Raw genomic sequence first — 17534 nt, 5'->3', positions numbered from 1 at the left:
GAATCAGATTAAAAGGCTGGGAGCCCCAGAACTGCTGCCATAATCCTCCAACATTGCCATCTTCATTTACTTAAAAATCTTATTTTAAACAGGCAGTTTATACAATGGAGAGTGCACCAGAACAAGTTAGAACAACACAATAGGGTTATGACACCTGATGGAAGCAGAGGAAATGAAAGGCAGCAAGGTGATGCTGCTCTGTTCATAGCAAGAGCCTATGTTCAGGTTTAATGTAATCTGTTACACTACTGCTGCTTTGGAGATGTGTATAATGTCATTTATCACACAGCTATCAGGTGAGCCTCTTCCTGCAGCAAAAAATAGTAGATCTGAAGAGCAGTAAGTAGAATACCATCATGCTTATGCACTCAGCAAGATTTGTAATTCTGGTATTTTGCACAGAAAAGAATAATACTTGTAGTCACGCAACCTTTATTTTCACTACAATGGTGTCCTGTTCTCCTGACATCATTCTGAAGCAGTGATAGTCTGCTTGATGGACCTAACAACCAGCTCTGTAAGCAAATCACTGCAGACTGAGGCAGTTACACAAGTACTGTGTAGGTTTACAGTGTTACTGCACAGTAACTACCATGGCACTGGCAGGGTCACAGTACAGAGAAGACCAGGGCATCAGGAAAACCTAGACAGACCTCAAGTCCCTACCTTACAGTACAAAAGGGCAGCTTTAGATCTTTAGATCTAGGGTGTCAGACAATTGGAGAGAAACCAGCACCAATTCTGGCAAGCCTGGCAGTTATTATACTTGACTTTGCTGTTTCTCCAGCCCTCTATATAAACTACCACTTAGTTGACTGTCTGGAACTGGTTCTGGTGGCTGCTGGCTCTACGTGCTCAGGCACCACAGGGAAATCAGAAGCACTATCAGTGGAAGCACTTCTAGGAAAGCAATCCTGCAACAACAAAAACCCAGCAGGCACAGAGATGACTTCAAGTTCCAGGAGTCCATTCACTTTAGAGACAGCTGAAGTGCCCCATAAATAAACAGGTCCCGAGAGAGTGTTTCCTAGTTACTCTTTTTAATAGGACTACTTGTCTATTCCTGCATGCAAAGGACACTCCAACCAAATTTACAAACTGAACAGAAGGACATCTCCGCACTAAATTCATTTATCATTCTAAACAACAGGAATGAAACTAAAACAGAAACCCCGAAGTCAAGAAGTGTCATAACTGAAGTATTACAGATATTAATATTGTAAGTATTGAAAATCAAAGGTTAGATCTACATACAGTACCACGTCTTTTAAGGCGTGAAATCCAGAATTTGCCTGAACAGTTACTTTTGAAATGGAGTCTTCTATGGGACTGAATTCATCTGTTCCTCAAAACATATCTTTCCAATATACACGGAGAATATAAACCCCGAAAGAACAAAATTAACAAAGTACAACAGATTATGTTCCAGATAACGAACAGATCCAAAACCTGTGCTTATATGGACACCACGGACGGAACAGCACGAGCAACACTGCTGATGTTTTAACTGTATCAGCAGATATTTGAACAGAAGCCTGAATAGGAGCTGCCTCCCACATCCTGAGTTAACAGCTTTGAGTCAGACATCAGAAAGCTGGACTTGCCTAAAATGGATACAATCCCCAGTTCTCCCACAGTCCGTCTTTCCATCGCTGTACCATCTGCTTAGCTTTGTTTCTCAACCTTACAACTTGTTCAGAAAATGAGGCAAGGAGATCTTCAAACAATTTTACACAGAGACTGAAGGTGAGAAGCCAAAGGGAGAAAACTTTAATTAGAGATAACTACGTCCACAAAAAGAAAAAAAAAAATTGTCATTTCTAGAGTGCTTTGACAGACTAATAAAGGGGTTTATTTTGTGGGTGTGTGGTGGACAACACAGTACTGCTTCTCTGCTGTATGCAAAACGAGATGCTGGTACTTGTCCACTGAGGGCAAAGGAAGATACCTTGTTCAGTAACAGCTGAGAGCACACACAAATAATTTACTCTGCGGAGGAAGAGCTACTATTAATTCATCACCTCCAAGATCCTACTGCCATTGCAAAGGTCGTTCACTTTAGGCCTGAGCACAGTCCTACTGCATACAAAGTGTAATTTGTTCCTGTTCCCGATGAAGCTCTGGTCACTTGATGTAATACAAAAAAATCCTCAAAGACTTTTCAGAAATAAGCACCTGAACTACCACAGTAACAAAGCACTGCTGTAATCCTGGCAGTCTGCTCAAAACACAGACAAATCTGGCTAAAGGTGTACAATGCCCTTTCCACTTCAAAGTGCACATAGCTAAAGAACTAATACTTCTTAAATTAAGAGGAAAAAAAAAAATAAAAGGAAAAGCTTCCTATATCCTTTCCCTTATCAAACTGCCACAACTCTGGATCAGATTGTCTCCTTGAGGGCAGAGTACCGTTACAGAAAATGCAAGCTCAAGGAGTTCATTTGGTAATAGTCCAAAGCAAGTGAAGTTGCCTAGAACAGATTCCGCAGCTCTAATGGCTGCTGCTACTCTTGTTAAGCGATACGTTTGCACTGTGCGTTTCGTCACAAAGCTCTTTTGGCATAGATTTTAATTACTGCTTACTGACCAGCGATTAAGATTATGAACTTGTGCTGCTTTATTGACCAAGTTGGGTACAACAATTTAAGCATCATTCTATTCCCTCCCTCCCCCCAGTCCAGTTGTAGATTTGTTAGACTTTAAAATTCACATTAACCACAAATCCATACAATCAACATCAGGCAGTGTGTTAATTTGTTTGGAATAGACAACTCCATCATCTCCCTTCTCAGAACATGCAGGGAGAGTCACTTTTACATCTCAAAAGTCTCGCTGGTTCCATTGCTGGACTTTCTGCCGTCCCTTTTAAAGCAAGACTTTTGCCTCATCGCGTACGTCCTAGAGGATGAGCTGCATGGCCAGCTGCGGGGCAGCACCGAGTGAAACCCCAAACAAAACTCCAAGAGAAGCGGCGGCGTTAGCACTGTACAACAGGGCTGCTACCACGGCTCCCTCTCTCCCAGGGGTCACAGTACTGGCCCGGTATCTGCCCAGCAGTACACGCCAGCCTCGACTAGACTAAGGTAAGCTGCGTGGTCTTTTACCAGCTTTCACCAGGCAAAAGTGCAAGAGTAGCTTTACCGAGACCAGGGAAAACTGCAGCATAGTACAAAACAGTATGAAAGTGTTAACATTCCATATTGAGGAGAGATCGCATGAGTTTTAAAACAAGGGTTTAGATTACTAATGCCTCCAGAGTCTGTCGTCTGATTTAGTCATTTAAGAAATAATTACATCACTAATGTAAACAATATAAACATACCAAAAACTAAGTATGATTTAAATACATTTTGATGGTACAAAAGAAAAACCTGAAGGTGTCTGTACAGTTTTTACAACGTGGGAATTGCCAATGTATTTACAACATGAAAGGGCAAATACCATTTTTGTGCAGAGTAAAATTATCTGAAATAATGTCAATATAAAAAACAATATCTAGCGGTGTGAGGCACTCCTAAACATGGTGGTATTGACCATGCTTTCCTTTGGTACAAGTCCCATCGCTTGGAGAGCCGCAGTTGCTGCTGTGGCTTTAGCATGCTTCTTATTAAGGCTGGCAAAAGTAGGCCTGTATTCATTTCCATTGACTCTCACCTGTTTGAGACGGATGGAAAAAGGACATGTTAGGAAGTGCCTCACGTCTAGCCTGCAAGAATCACCTCCAGATGGAAATTGTTAACACAAGATAGCACAACAGAAAAAAAAACAAAACAGATCACATTCTAAGATACCTAAAAGTAAAAAACGACTGAGTCTTTTCACTATCTTTACAATTGTATTTGCACCACACCTGCAAACAAGAAGCAAGAATATGATTCCACACAAGTTAATCATTTTAGTAAGCCGTGGAATGGTATCACAGTTCCTTGATGGATTTGCAGATTAATGCGCTGGAGAGACCTGATATGGCTTTCACAGAAACAGGGCTCTGATACTCTAGCACTGAGACACTGCCCAGCATACCCCAGCCACCTCTGGAATACAGAAATATAAAGATGAATTTAATATCACACTTTAATAGACAAGCTAACAGTAAACAAACAAATTCAGACTCACCTTAAAGATGAAGTGTTTGCGATGATCAGGCCCACTATCATCCACCAACACAAACTCAGGTGGTGACCATCTTCTTTTGTTACAGATCTCCATCAACGCAGAAACTGGATGCTTGCCTTAAAGCCAAATGCATTTGAAATTTCAGTGCTGCTATTCATTTTCAATGAACCTTTTGAGCTTTTCCAAAGATGATCAAAATCTCACCTGAAAGATCCTTCATCACAACATAATGTCCAGATCTCTTTTGCGCCTTCTCTCCCACAGCAACAAGCCCTGAACAAAACATGAAGTTTGTATATGTGAGTCTCACCTTACTTATGAGAATTCAGAAATCATAAAGCATGACATGTTATCAGTGGAGACAAAATATGGTGACATCATACAAATGCTTTTCAGAAGTCTTTCAAACTTCCCTTTCACCCAGCATTTTTTTTTCCCTCCATGCTATACACATTCTTATGAGTGCTCCAGTAACATTCTTCACAACCAGCTAGTAGAAGACTTTGGGTAGACTTATGCAAGTCAGAAAACGTGGTTTTCTGCATCTTCTTTGGAGAAATACTGAACAAGAGATAAAGACATCTTCTTGTTCACTATTAACATGTGTCGTGCAACCCAAAAGCCATCCAATATCTTAACAGTTTGCCCTTAAGCATACTAGGCATGTGAAGTATTTGACTATACAGAGTGTATCGAGCACGTCCTTTTATCACATGAAACAGCAGTAACACTTCCAACATTGTGCTTTCTTTATTAGGGGTATATATTTCATGTCCAAGTTCACAGCCTAATTACATTGATTTCAGTCACACTGAAATACGAAGTACCAGATAAACATGCAACTGGGCCCAGCAGGAGTAACAAGTTTCAGTGGAAGCCACTGTGAAACACAGAAGCCAAACACTTTTGCTTTTGAAATCTCTCAAGAGCAAAGGATAAAGCATAACAACTGTCAAAAATGTACCAAATACCAATAACTACACCGTACTTACCAAGAGACTCAGGTTTCTTTCCATTCATTTTGCCCTTACCTTAAATACCTGTAACTGAACTAAATATGTGGTGAATGGTGGTTCAAAACTTCTCAAGACTTCATTCCTTCAGTATTACTTTGTTCCTTACCTCTCTTTGTTTCTGTTCCTTGCTTTGGTGAATAAAGACATGGAGATACTGCACTTGTTTCCAGTTCCTTCTGTTCCTTCAGCTTTTTTTTTTTTTTTTTTTTTGCTTGCTTACTGGTTTTACTTGAAAAGAAAACCTTCCTCTCCTTACCAGATTTTCATCCCAACATTCATGCAGCTCTTACATGACTTCTCAGGTGGCATTAAGCCACACAGTCTTTTCCTTTTTTTTTTCCCCTCCTTACAGAAGCTGATATGAAAAACATCCAAGAAGTTTCCCCCAAACAAAAAACTCTTAGTTCATTCATCTGCATTAATATTGCTTTTCCCTCCCTCCACATCTCACCCCTGTCATGGTGGATTCTCAGAAAGGCTGCAACAGACTCCAATCAGCTCTGCTATTTGCTGAGAGCTGGTGCACCAAGCTCCTTTAAACAGAGACAACAGCAACTTACTGGATGACAGCAAAGCACAAGAAGGCTTCTGTTTCAATGCTGCCTCTCAGAGGATCACAGATGTGACTTGGTGTCCAGAAAAAACAAGGTCTAATGAAAAGCCATGGCACAGGCAGACCTTTGGTTCATGTCTTAGTACAACCCAATAAATAGCTCCTCAGCAAACTGCTTGTTCCCATACCTAAAAACAATATTTTATTTTGGAGATAAGTTCTAAAAACGTGGAGGTTTCTGTCTGCTTGTGTTTCAGATTGGTTGGGGTTTGGTTTTGGTTGTGTGCTTGTTGTTTTTTTGTTTTGATCTGCAAACTGGTTACTTACTGACAGACCTCGTATAAAAACTTCCACCTTCCAGTGGCATACATATACCAAGTGGTTTCTTCTAAAGCCTTTAAGAGTCTTTAAGCCTCCACACTGAACTTAGGAAGGTTTGACTTTCTACACATGTAAACATTTAAGAACACTTGCGTATCAAGTTTTTCACCTAATTGTCTCAAATATATAATCACTGTTCAGCTACTCCTTTACAACACATGAAGCACTTGCTTCTCCATAATAAGCTGTCACTTACAAATGTATACTTAGCCCACTATTAGTAAGTATTCTATATCAACACAACACATTCAGATTTTTTTGGTGAAAAATCAAACACTTCATCTATTAAAGACATATAAAAACATATGTATTAAACAGATAAGAATTAAGCAAAGCCCATCCATCACAAAGGTTAGCAGTATTTACAGGTGATCTACCACGTGCCAGACTGCTCTCTTTGAGCTCCATCTCACTGCTTCCCCGTGTCACTGAGCAGACACCAAGCTCTCTTACAGACTGCCCAGCACAACGCGGATCTGAACCTGCTTCACACCTTCAAATTTCAATTGAAAATTCCACAAGGAAATTTCTATCTGAAACCACACGAAGACCCGGGTGTACACTTTCTAAGATGAGAAACTTGAGCTGTAACAAAGCTGTGTAGCACTAAAAATGTTTTAATTTATGAAACAGTCACAGGTTGTGCAACAGTACTGCCTCTCTCCTGTGATATGAAACAACGCAAGCAATAAAATTAACAGCTAACTCTTCCCTCCTCATCACAAAAATCCACTCTTGCATTATGCAGGCTGCTTTAAAAAAATAACATTCAAATTGACTGTTCTCAATTTCCTCCCTCTGACTGACATTCATAAAACTACACTGAAAGAACTCTTACCAGCACGAGACAGCACCTACAAAGACCAGAGCAACTGAATAACAGTTACAGAAAGAACACTTTTCTGATACTTTCTTGGTAATCACTGTCACCAGAGTATCTTTTCCCCCTTTAAATGGAAAGGTTGCAAAGAAAAATAGCTGAAAAGCAAGTCTGCACATCGTTCACATTAAACTGAAATGTACACTATTGTTGTGTCCTGCAATTTCAAACTGCTGCACTTCTGCTTATAAAATCGTAGTATACTGCTAGGTTTTAAGAATTTGAAAAGCAATAGGTCTTTTCCTAACTTAGGATTTCTCCTGTTCTACCTTAATATTCAAACTGAATTATTTTGTGTTTTAACCACTGGTTTGATCAAGTGAGCATGGCTATCTCTGTACTGAGGTTAGCATCTCCAGAAATAAACTTCATGACGTTTGCACTTTTATGCTTTGTTTTCTTCAATTATGAGCACTGACTGAAGCAGGCACAAATCCATAATTCAAAGCATTTCATGCTTTACTATCAGTTGTGATCCATGTAAGATGTTAAAGATCTCCAGTTTGAGATTTTTTTTATTTTTTGTTTTCACTATTTTTAATATTGAGGAGATCAACTACAAGGATGATTTCTGCAGTCAATGTTAATTTGTTTACTTTGATAACATGCATAATTGAACAATTAAACGATAAATTCCATGTATATTATTTGAAGTTTTAAAATTTTCTGTAGGTATTTCAGATGGAAAGCTTTTCATAAACACCTCCTCTGAATACAGAAGTCACACGGAATATGCTGGCAAGATGGCCAACTGTCTAAATCATGGTTAGACAGTGTAAGAAGCAGCTTGCTGCCGGCAAGTCTCTTCTATCAGATGAGACAAGTGCAACAGTTTTCCACCTCTGGCCATGGACTTTATAAAGGAGAGGAAATAATGGACATTACAAAGGAGGAGAAATAATAAATGAAAGCAAGCAAGGAAACATCACTGCAGTTGAGCAGAGGTAGCTGTAACATGATCAAACTAGGAAATGGAAAAGCAGTTGAATCCAATGGCTAAGAAAGTAAACAACCCATTCAGAAGAGCTAAAAATCTGTGTGACACTCTCTTCATGTAAGGACTTCAGCTGTCACCACAGCTTAAAGACAATCAAGCATTCCACCTTCTACCCTGCCCCATTTCTGCTTCAGCCACTTTCTCTAGGCCAACCTCAGAGGCTTTTCATCCATTCATTTCCCTGTCCTTGCCTTTTCTGTATTTCCAACTGAAGTGTATCTGCAGTTTAAGAACCACAGAGAAGCACTTTTTCAAGTGGAAGGCAAAGGTTAAGGGAAGTCAATGAACTTCCTGAAGAGTTCACCGGCATAAGGACAGGACCTACAAAAGTAATCCAGGCCCTGAAAGACTAGTCATCATTCTGTACATTTTTGCAGGGAAGCTGTACCTAGAAGCTTACTATTTCAAGCTATTTTGCCTACCTTCCAAAGAAGCGTAAGTTTGCACTGTCATAAAACACTTAAGGAAGTGCTTACCTTTTCGATCAGTCTTAAAGTCAACCATAATAGGCTCGACGCTGCCTTCTTTGTTTTTTCCAAGCCCTTCTCCTTCTCTCCAGCCCATTTTTCTCATCAGCTGAGCTCCCATTCCTCCAGTTACAGGGGCTGCTCTTAAGAACTGATCCTATCCAGAAAAAGAGAAGTAAGACAAATCCTCAAGTTAGGACTGGGCTTTTAAAAAACAAGCGGGAGCTTCCAAAAACGTTTCTAACAACCTTTCACAGACTCAATTCAGAAAAATACACCTTAGCTTTATGTACAGCTGTATAAACCAGAATTCACGCAGACACACAATACACAAATCAGTATTTTCCAAAAAGAACAACTTAAGAAAATCCTAACGCAATCCAAAAGTGCCAAGTGACCCATTTCCGACGTATGTACTTAATAAAACAACAACCGTTCAGTTTTAAACACACTACTTTGGTTCCAATGCATCTCTTCTCATCTTGTGAATGGAGGCAGTGTTTAACTGTTTAACTGGCAACAGTCGTGCCAAGTGTACCTATTTATTGAACAAAATACAAGCACATTTAGTAATGACATACAAATAGTGTTTACACGTATTTTAAATATTAAAAAATCCCCCGCTTTATTATACAGAAGTTGCACATTCAAGTTCTACTCTGAAAATCCACATGACACAGATACAGGTTTTTCTTTCCTCTTTTTTTAAAGGCAAAAAGGCGCTTAGCCACACAGCTTAGCAGCAGCAGTCGTCACATTCTTTCAAATCAAAATTAATACAATAGTCGTTAACTGTCGAAAGCTTATCAACAGAAAGTTTAAAAATCTGTTTTGATGTAAAGAACTTTAAAAACTCCTTAAATGTTTACGTACCTAGGCCTCGATGGCCGCAGTGTTGTGAATAGTAGGGCTGGCATTGACCGTGGCAAGAAGGCAGCTACAAGGATTTGACCCTGAAACAAGTTTCCATATAGAGGGGTGAAAGTTCACAGGTTATTCTGTGAACTATCATCTCTCTTCTGCCCCACCCGCTGACCCAAGTAAGTAAGTCAATCATTTCCATCACAGCAAAAAACTGCTTGGCTTAAAATATACAAGTTTACACACTGGCACTGATAAGTCCATCAGGTATTTCTCATAGTAGGTTAGAGGATACAATGTCTAATATTTTTGTAGACTTTTCACTTACTTTCAAAGCAAATTAATAGAACCTTTTTTTTTTTTTCCTTTAATTTTGAGTTGTGCTTGCAAAAGTAAGAATTTCTAAGATTTGGACAATAACTGATTGAGTTCCTTGGTTTCAATTTGTATATAAACAAAAACAGAAGTCTTACTTTTGCAGAGACCAAGGATAATATCTTTTGAAGGGGATTAACTGTCCATTATTTGCAACTGACACACACTCACGATGCATGTGTGAAATCCCCACGATCCAATGGTGGCAGCAAGTTCAAAAAAATAAAAAATAAAAAAGACTAATTCCTGAAGATTGTGGTAAGACTTCTCCGAATATCCACCTATTGAACAGTGAAGTAAACTCCTACCGATCACGCAACTGGATGCTGCATTTAATATCAAGGTGCTCCGGGGGAAGAGGAAAGAGGTTAAGCTCACCTCTCCCGTGAAATTACTTTTTTGACTGGTGCAGACCATGCAGTGTGTGTGCACAGAGACGATCGTTCCTTTGATACAGACTGCCTCAAGCTATACGCCTAGAATAGCTTTTACTTACTTCCATTTTCATCCTCCCCACTCTTTTCCAGGAACCTCTCATAAGAAAAGGGCAACCATGCCGAGAATGATACAAACCCCAGTCAATGTCACCCTGGGTTCCGATTCCTCTTTTGTACCTGCTTTGCAATAATAGAATTTACAATATGAACATCTGTTTCATTACCACCAGTGTGTATTCAGTTCACAAGTGAAAGAGTGCAATTTCCCAATGAGGCTGCTCTAGCTTTCCCAGCACACCTTCCAAGGCACTAACTTGGGGCTTGGAGGTGGTGTACAAAGAAAAAGGAAAACAACATAGTGCTCCTCAGAGTCAAAAATTAAATCCTTGAGCTCCTACGTTAGGAATTATCAGAGATCAAATAAATTCCAAACACTGGAAATACCCAGAGTTTTAAATTCTAAAATGCAGTTCATTAAAAAATAATAATTTAAAAAAAAAAAAAAAAAAAAAAAAACCCTCTAAAAAACAAAACCACACCTGGCCTAGTGTTCCCACCTGATAATTTAAGTAGGAATTTTTACATATGCTGATTCTTTAACATGCACAGCATAACTGAAACAACAATTAGAAATGATTAAGTTTTGTTTCATTACAGAAGAGTCGTAGTTGTGCATCATGTTGCTGGGTTGAACAAGGTAATTCTAACCACAATATGAAGGAAGCAAGAAGAAGCCTACTGATTCAGGTTACTGATCAAACAGACAAGGCTGTCAGCTGGGAAAAAACTTCTTCAAAAATTTATCTTTCAAATAATAAATATGATTCTCTAATGCCACCTGTACAATTATATTCCATGGACATGTTTAGTACTGACATACTCACTCCATTGTTTAATGGACTATGAGTAATGGCATTTGAAAATGTAAATATACTAGAATGTTAATAGAAGTAGAGAAATAAGATCTTTCCAGTTTTGAAACTGAAAAGATTTGTCTCACAGAGATACCCGATAGTGTGGTACCTCTCCAGCTCCATCCCAGGAGGATATGAAGTTGAATAGCAGTCAGTACAACTAACCCCAAGTTTTGAAGTACTTGGTTACTGTTGAGAGAACGAAAGAATCATTCAGAAAATAACTACAATCTTTCTAATCCCAATTTTAGTAGACCACCATGAAAATATGATGTCATTTTTTCCTATTTTGATCTCTAAACTCCATGAAGTCAGACAAATAAAGCACACTTCAATTCCGCCAGCAGATGGAGACAACTAATAAGCCAAATTCTTGTGTTGCTACCATTTCTTTAAAAAGCAGGCTAAGCAGTAAAACCTGATCATTTCAGAATTTTTTTCAGTAATTTTAACTACCTTAGGGCAATATACTGGGGGGAGAGGGAGAAAATCAACATTACCAGCAAAATAAACCACAAAAGTTTGAATTACCATGTAAGGCCTTTAAAATAAAATAAAAAGAAAGGTAAAAAATGATTTTACAGCTTTTTGATGAAAGACACTATGAGTTGGACAGTCACCATTATTTGACTGCAACATCTGTCTTTGAAAAAAACATTATATACAGCAATGAATGGAATAATCTATAAAACAGCACTTGCGAAGCTCAAAATATTAAAGCCACAATTACCTGAGAGATCTTGATGAACATTATCGACTGCTGTTGTTTAAGAAGAAAATATTCTTCTCACAAAGCTGACACGGCACTAAAGCCCAAGCTCTCTGCCAGAAGGCAGGTTTCTCTGAGCAATTCTTTATTAAACAAAATACAACACAGCCTTACAGGCTCTTAGTTGAATCGTTTCAGCTGTAGCTCATGAGATGTTTGTGAGATTACTCTAAGAATGACTCCACAGAACTTACGAGTGCAGTACAAGTATACTTGGTGAAACTCGCAGCGTAGCTGAGGTTTCCATGACACTGTGACGCTTTCAACAGCAGCCATATTCCTTCCCTGACACAAGAGGGAGATGTGGCTTTGGGCAGCCTGGTCTAGTAGTTGGCAACCCCATACATAGCAGGGGAGTTGAAACTAGGTATCATTGTGACCCTTTTAACCCAGGCCATTCTGTGATTCTATGATACGCTCTTGAAGAATTCCTACAAATGCCTTGCAAAGACTACACTCACCATCGGTCTTAGAAATCCTCTTCACAGCTTCTGCATACAAGGAATAAAAACCCATCTGCGGTTGACTGAAAAAAGATTTTTCTCTGACCAAGTGCAGAGGAAGCCAGTCCAGTGTAACCAACACATGATCTGCCTTGCCATCTGGCCTTCAATTCCAAATAAAGCTCACTGTGTCATGCAAGGCACTAAGAACATCAACGTTCTGATAGACTGCCTTGCTAGAAGGAGAGCTTGGCAAGACACAAGCCAGTCCTCGCGTGTGAATGATAATAACAAGATTTAGTTTTAACTCTATTGGTCGTGTTTTATTTGCCTGCAGTGACTAGACTACAAAATAAGGGAATAAAGGATTTGACTTCTCAGAACTTGAGATGCAAAACACAGCATTCTAGCAGCCACTATGAAACTGTGCGGCATGCCTTAGCACAACCAAATGAAACAAATCCCAAGCATTACACTGTGCATGTAAAATGTTATAAAAACCTCCTTTTGGGGGGCAAATTTAGGGTATTAGAATGATATAGCTGGTAAACCCAGAAACAAGGGGTGACTGGAAAAGTCTGAACAAGCAGACCTCAAGAGAACTTGCCTGGACATATTCTGACCACTTCCACTAGTTTGTCATCAGCACTGTGTATTTGTAATAAATAAATAAATAAATAAATAAATAAATAAAAAGTAAAAAAAACAAACAGCAACCCCTGAAACAAGTTGTATTTGTGAACTGATTACACCAATGGTGATGAACTGAAACAGAAATCACTTTTCAGAAGAGAAGATAATACTGTTTATAACTGTTTGATGATACGAGAAACCTAACGATATATTATTCCTTTATGAATACTGCTCAATAAACACCACAAATTAGTGCGTAACTTAAACAAACCAACCTTACTTCTAATTGGTGTGTCTCTCCTTCAAATGTGTCACATTAACCATTTCAATAACTAAAGCCCTCAAAATTTTGTTGAGGTAGAACTGAAATTTGCAGACATTTTTGTTTGAGTACATATTACCTCTCCAGCGTCATTTTTAAAAGAAGTAACAATAAAAAGAATAGAAAAAGAAAGATGCTAATACCCAGGAAATGCAAAGTGACAAAAGCACTTTTCAAACGAGTTCCCTAAGTGCTTCAGCTTTACTCCCCTCCTGACACTGCTCTTACATTTTGTTACAGCTACCTCGTCTAGTCAGTATCTCTATGAAGCACAGTGTCTGCACACGCAGATAGATTTTCTATGGATACTGATACACAAACACCTAGCTGGCATGGGCTCTGTCTCTTCTGAATGTGTCCATGAGTCCTCCCATAGCAAGTGCTTATGGCTATCTCCTAAGAAAAATGCCTTCAGTAAGCCACGTTTAGTCAGAAATGTGCATTAATTTATACTTGCCACATAACTGAAGAAATCTCACAGCCCTACCGGCAGATGAAGTTTACAAATACTTTTGTTTTCTGATGTTAAAAATACATTATTTTCTTAGGACGAAAAAAAAAAAGACAGTGAATAGAAGTCTAACTTCAAGTGTTACGTTGCATACTTAAAAAGGAACCAAGTTACACAATTTCAAGTATCTAAGTGAAATACAACCTGTACTTTGCATTTCATGGTTGTATTCATGTCACTGAGAAAGATAACATGCATTCACAACTCATTATCCCTAATTCACTTTTTTTTTTTTTTTATTTCCTGTGAAATCACCCTACAACCAAAGGAAATGACTTCACATTGAGTTAATCAAACCTAAGTTTTATCAAGGTTTTCACTGGCCCCACCATTCCTGGAAACATTCAGAGACTTCTTTAGCCCTGAGGTATTTTGGAAAGGGCGCATGGCTTTAACTACGTGTCATCCTGTGGATATGATGGCAATGTGTGCACAAGTATGGAACCTAGAAAGAGCAGAAGAAGTCAAGCTGAGGAATGCCGAGCAGGAAGGAGGACTGTGTCCTCCTCATCTTCATCCAACAACTCTTCTTGTTTGCAGTAGCGGCCTCCATTCTGACAAACCACACGACGCTTGCTAGGGAGGATGCCTACTACTGCAAACCACTCTATTTTTACAGCTACTAGGAAGACAGAAGTGCTTCTGCTGGTTCACTCTTAATTCTAGATTCAATAAAACACCCCAGTTTATGCTTCTGCTCCTCACAGTAGTTATGTCCACCACAAACCAGACACCAGGCTCTTCTTTAATTTTCTCCATATAAAGCTTTTTTTTTTTTTTTCCTTCTCCAATCAGACCACAGAGTGAAGTTAAAAGACCAAGAGATAACACAACTCTACTTTGCTGTTGTTGTTGTCAGTGGACATTCCTGTTACTGCAAGGCACAGAAGGGCACCACCGCAGAAATTCAAGGACGGAAAAGAGGATGAGAAAAGGAGAGTTGGGAAAGAGATGCTCCCTTTCCTTTGTCTTGAAATTCCACTCAACATAAGCAGAAAGACAGAACCCTCGGTAGGCTTGCTAATCTTTCAAGCCTCTTGGTAAAAAAGCTCTCCTTTTCTCATCAACGCACCTGCCTGCTGAGTGCTTTTTATTTCTAAATTCCAGTGGCAAGGACATTTATTGCAATCAATATTTTGTTAAAATCTCAGAAGTTTATAATTTTTAAAATAAGACTGTATAATCTACACTCAATATTAATACAAAGAAGCCAAAAGATCCCCATCTAACAAGTAATTTGTATCTCTGTGTTGCCTGGCTCTCTGTATTGCTTGGCTACACAAAGTGAAAAATAAATTAATGAATCTTCACAAAAAATATTTCTAGTTTTACTACATCGTATTTCCAGACTTCCATGTTCAAAGTTCACATAAAGTTTTGTGGAAAACTTTCACTAAGTTTCAAGTCTAACCTACCAGTTCTGAGGGTCATCTTAATTCCAGAAGGATAAGCAAACACAGCACATACTCAACTACATTCCTTGTGAGAGTAACCATGATAACTCATTATTCATTTTGCTTGCAAAATGGATATTGCTTGAATTCCTCAGTTCTACTTCTTGAAAGAGTATCAGTTCAGCATTCATTTTCAAAGATGAAGCATGACTTATAAAACTTACAAAACGCATGTATGTATGACGCATCGCACAACCTAAATAAGCCAGTATTACTCTGCAGTAAGAGGTAACTATTTCACTGTAAGATAATCTCATACTTATTTAACCCAGTTGCAACTCCTGGTTTAATATTCCAAATCTTTGGATCCCAGAAAACACTGGTGATGCAAATAGAGGCAAAGCAGTAACCATCAAATGGAACCAAGTCAAACAGAATGGGCCTTCTGGGACTTGGCTCACTGAAGTTGATGCCAAAACATCATCAACTTCAATGACACCAGGATCAAACCTCCTTGCCTGATCTGCCCCAATCCCACAGAAGTAGTGATGGACCTACCATTGCAACCATACCAGTATCATGAATGTCATTTCAGTGTAAGTATGTACGTACCAATGTGACTCAAGTAACAGACGCACATCTTATTGCGGTACTTTAGACGCTCAACTGAAATGTCATGTTCAACATCTTAATGCATACCAAAAATGAACACAGCAGCAGCAAGTAGTAAAACTGATCAAAGAAAGTTTTAACTCAATCTGTTTGTTGCATTTGATACATGCATTACCATAAGTTTCAAGGCCTTTTTTTTGGCATGTTCCAGTACTTTTGCTAACATTTAGTACGTGATATTCAGACAAGTATGTCTGCATAACTTCTACCTTTCTAATCCACGCTTGAGGACCACTGTTGGTTAGCTCATCCGAGGACAAGATCTGTGCTCCAGTACTTCCTGTGAATTGGCCAGGTATGGAGTTTGATTGAGCCCAGGCATCAATCTAGAAAATAAAAATCAACGTAAGACTGGAATAAAATTTTTCTTATTTTTCTACTCTCAGTAACTGTTATGAGTCTTGTCTTACACTTACCAAATTGACAAAACTTATTTCAAAGCAGATATCTCAAAAAAGCTGAGCATCTTTTAACATTAACCCTGAAGGCTGAGCTCAGAGTCTAGCAGGTTTTGGCTCATGGTTTTTTTATCCTCAGTACTAGTATTATGAAGTGCAAATTAAAGGCAAAATTTTTAAAGACATCCCTATAAGCTGGACTTTCAAACACTGTACTTAAACACAGTAGGAAATAACAGTGATACGAAAAGCAAACATTTGCACTTTTTAAGTTGATTGATGAAAAGAGCAACATACCTGTTCCTGTGCACGATTTAACATGCACATGGCCTCTAAATCAAACGTGTTTTCGTTAAGTCTTTTCTGAGCCAACGCTCGATCATTCATAGCTGCAGTTATGTCCACACCCTAGGAAGAAAAATATGATTCTTAAAAATACATTAGAGAAAAGTATCACCCATTTGACCTGGAAAAAAATCCATTGTAGAACAAGTGCCACAAATACTATAGAGTTGTTCTAAACATTAAATAGTTAGCTTGACATACAAAATGGCAATGTGAAAACAAAAAGAAATTCTCAGACTATTTATTATGTACACACACTCTTGATGTTTGCTAAACAAATACAAAATCTGAAGTACAAATGCAGCATCTACAGATTATCTAAAGATTTATTTTCAAATAAATACTTTGGTCATTGAAAGTTGTAGGTTTTAATGCCTAAGACATTAAGAATTCAGTGGAATCTTATTAACTAACAGTATTAAATATAGTTTAGCTACAAAATTTAGGCAAGGGCCTTTATATTGAGCTGTTCACACAAATACCCCATTAAGGACTTCAACTTATGTGTGCAGAAGAATTACAGCAAGACTGACATGCATCCCACAAACATGGTTTTAGTGCATAGAATGTTTTATCTTCAGCCTAAAAAAGACTTACATAAAAATGAAAACAGACTGATAGCATGCAAAATTAACTGTTTAGTAAAAGATCATTTATATCTGTGCTGTTGAACCAGAACAAAAATTTAAGAAAAAAAAAATTGAAACCATCTTGCATATAACTGATCAGAACCCAGTGGGTAAAAATATGTAATAAATGAAGAAGTTCAGTGCAAACCTCTACATATAAAGGAACCAAGAAGGAAAATCAAACCATTTGAGGTTGTAAAGATAAATTAAGAGCTGTATACAACCCTTATGTAAGAGTATTTGTGCCTTACTCTTTAAATGATGTGCATTTTGTGGACCATACTGTTTTGAAAGGAGAAAAGCAACAGTGATCAGAGACAAATGAAATTTAATTGAATATAAGCATGTAAAGGAGACTGTAAAGGGCTGGAAAGCACAGAAGAAACTCAATAGCCAAAACAGCAAGTGGCATACAGACATT

General features: G+C 38.4%; 1 protein-coding gene across 5 annotated transcripts in view; it reads right to left on the bottom strand.

Moving 5' to 3' along the window:
- Positions 1-1747: 1747 nt before the first annotated feature.
- Positions 1748-17534, bottom strand: part of SON (SON DNA and RNA binding protein) — a 37888-nt gene continuing 22101 nt past the window's right edge. For 3 of the 5 annotated variants that reach the window (XM_042810774.1, XM_042810772.1, XM_042810775.1), the window contains 6 exons: positions 16437-16547; positions 15951-16067; positions 8420-8567; positions 4321-4389; positions 4117-4232; positions 1748-3654 (listed from right to left, as the gene is read on the bottom strand). In XM_042810774.1, the coding sequence (XP_042666708.1) occupies positions 3496-3654; positions 4117-4232; positions 4321-4389; positions 8420-8567; positions 15951-16067; positions 16437-16547 (720 nt within the window). In that variant the 3' untranslated portion in view covers positions 1748-3495. Of the gene's footprint in view, positions 3655-3850; positions 4035-4116; positions 4233-4320; positions 4390-8419; positions 8568-9283; positions 9364-15950; positions 16068-16436; positions 16548-17534 lie in introns of those variants that run through there. The other 2 variants (XM_042810773.1, XM_042810776.1) reach the window with 2 other exon arrangements.

The sequence above is a fragment of the Centrocercus urophasianus genome, unplaced genomic scaffold (genome assembly GCF_019232065.1).
Source record: "Centrocercus urophasianus isolate 14NV4802_14NV808 unplaced genomic scaffold, USGS_Curo_1.0 seq_12, whole genome shotgun sequence".
NCBI lineage: Eukaryota > Metazoa > Chordata > Aves > Galliformes > Phasianidae > Centrocercus > Centrocercus urophasianus.
This window is presented reverse-complemented; position numbering and strand designations above follow the sequence as displayed.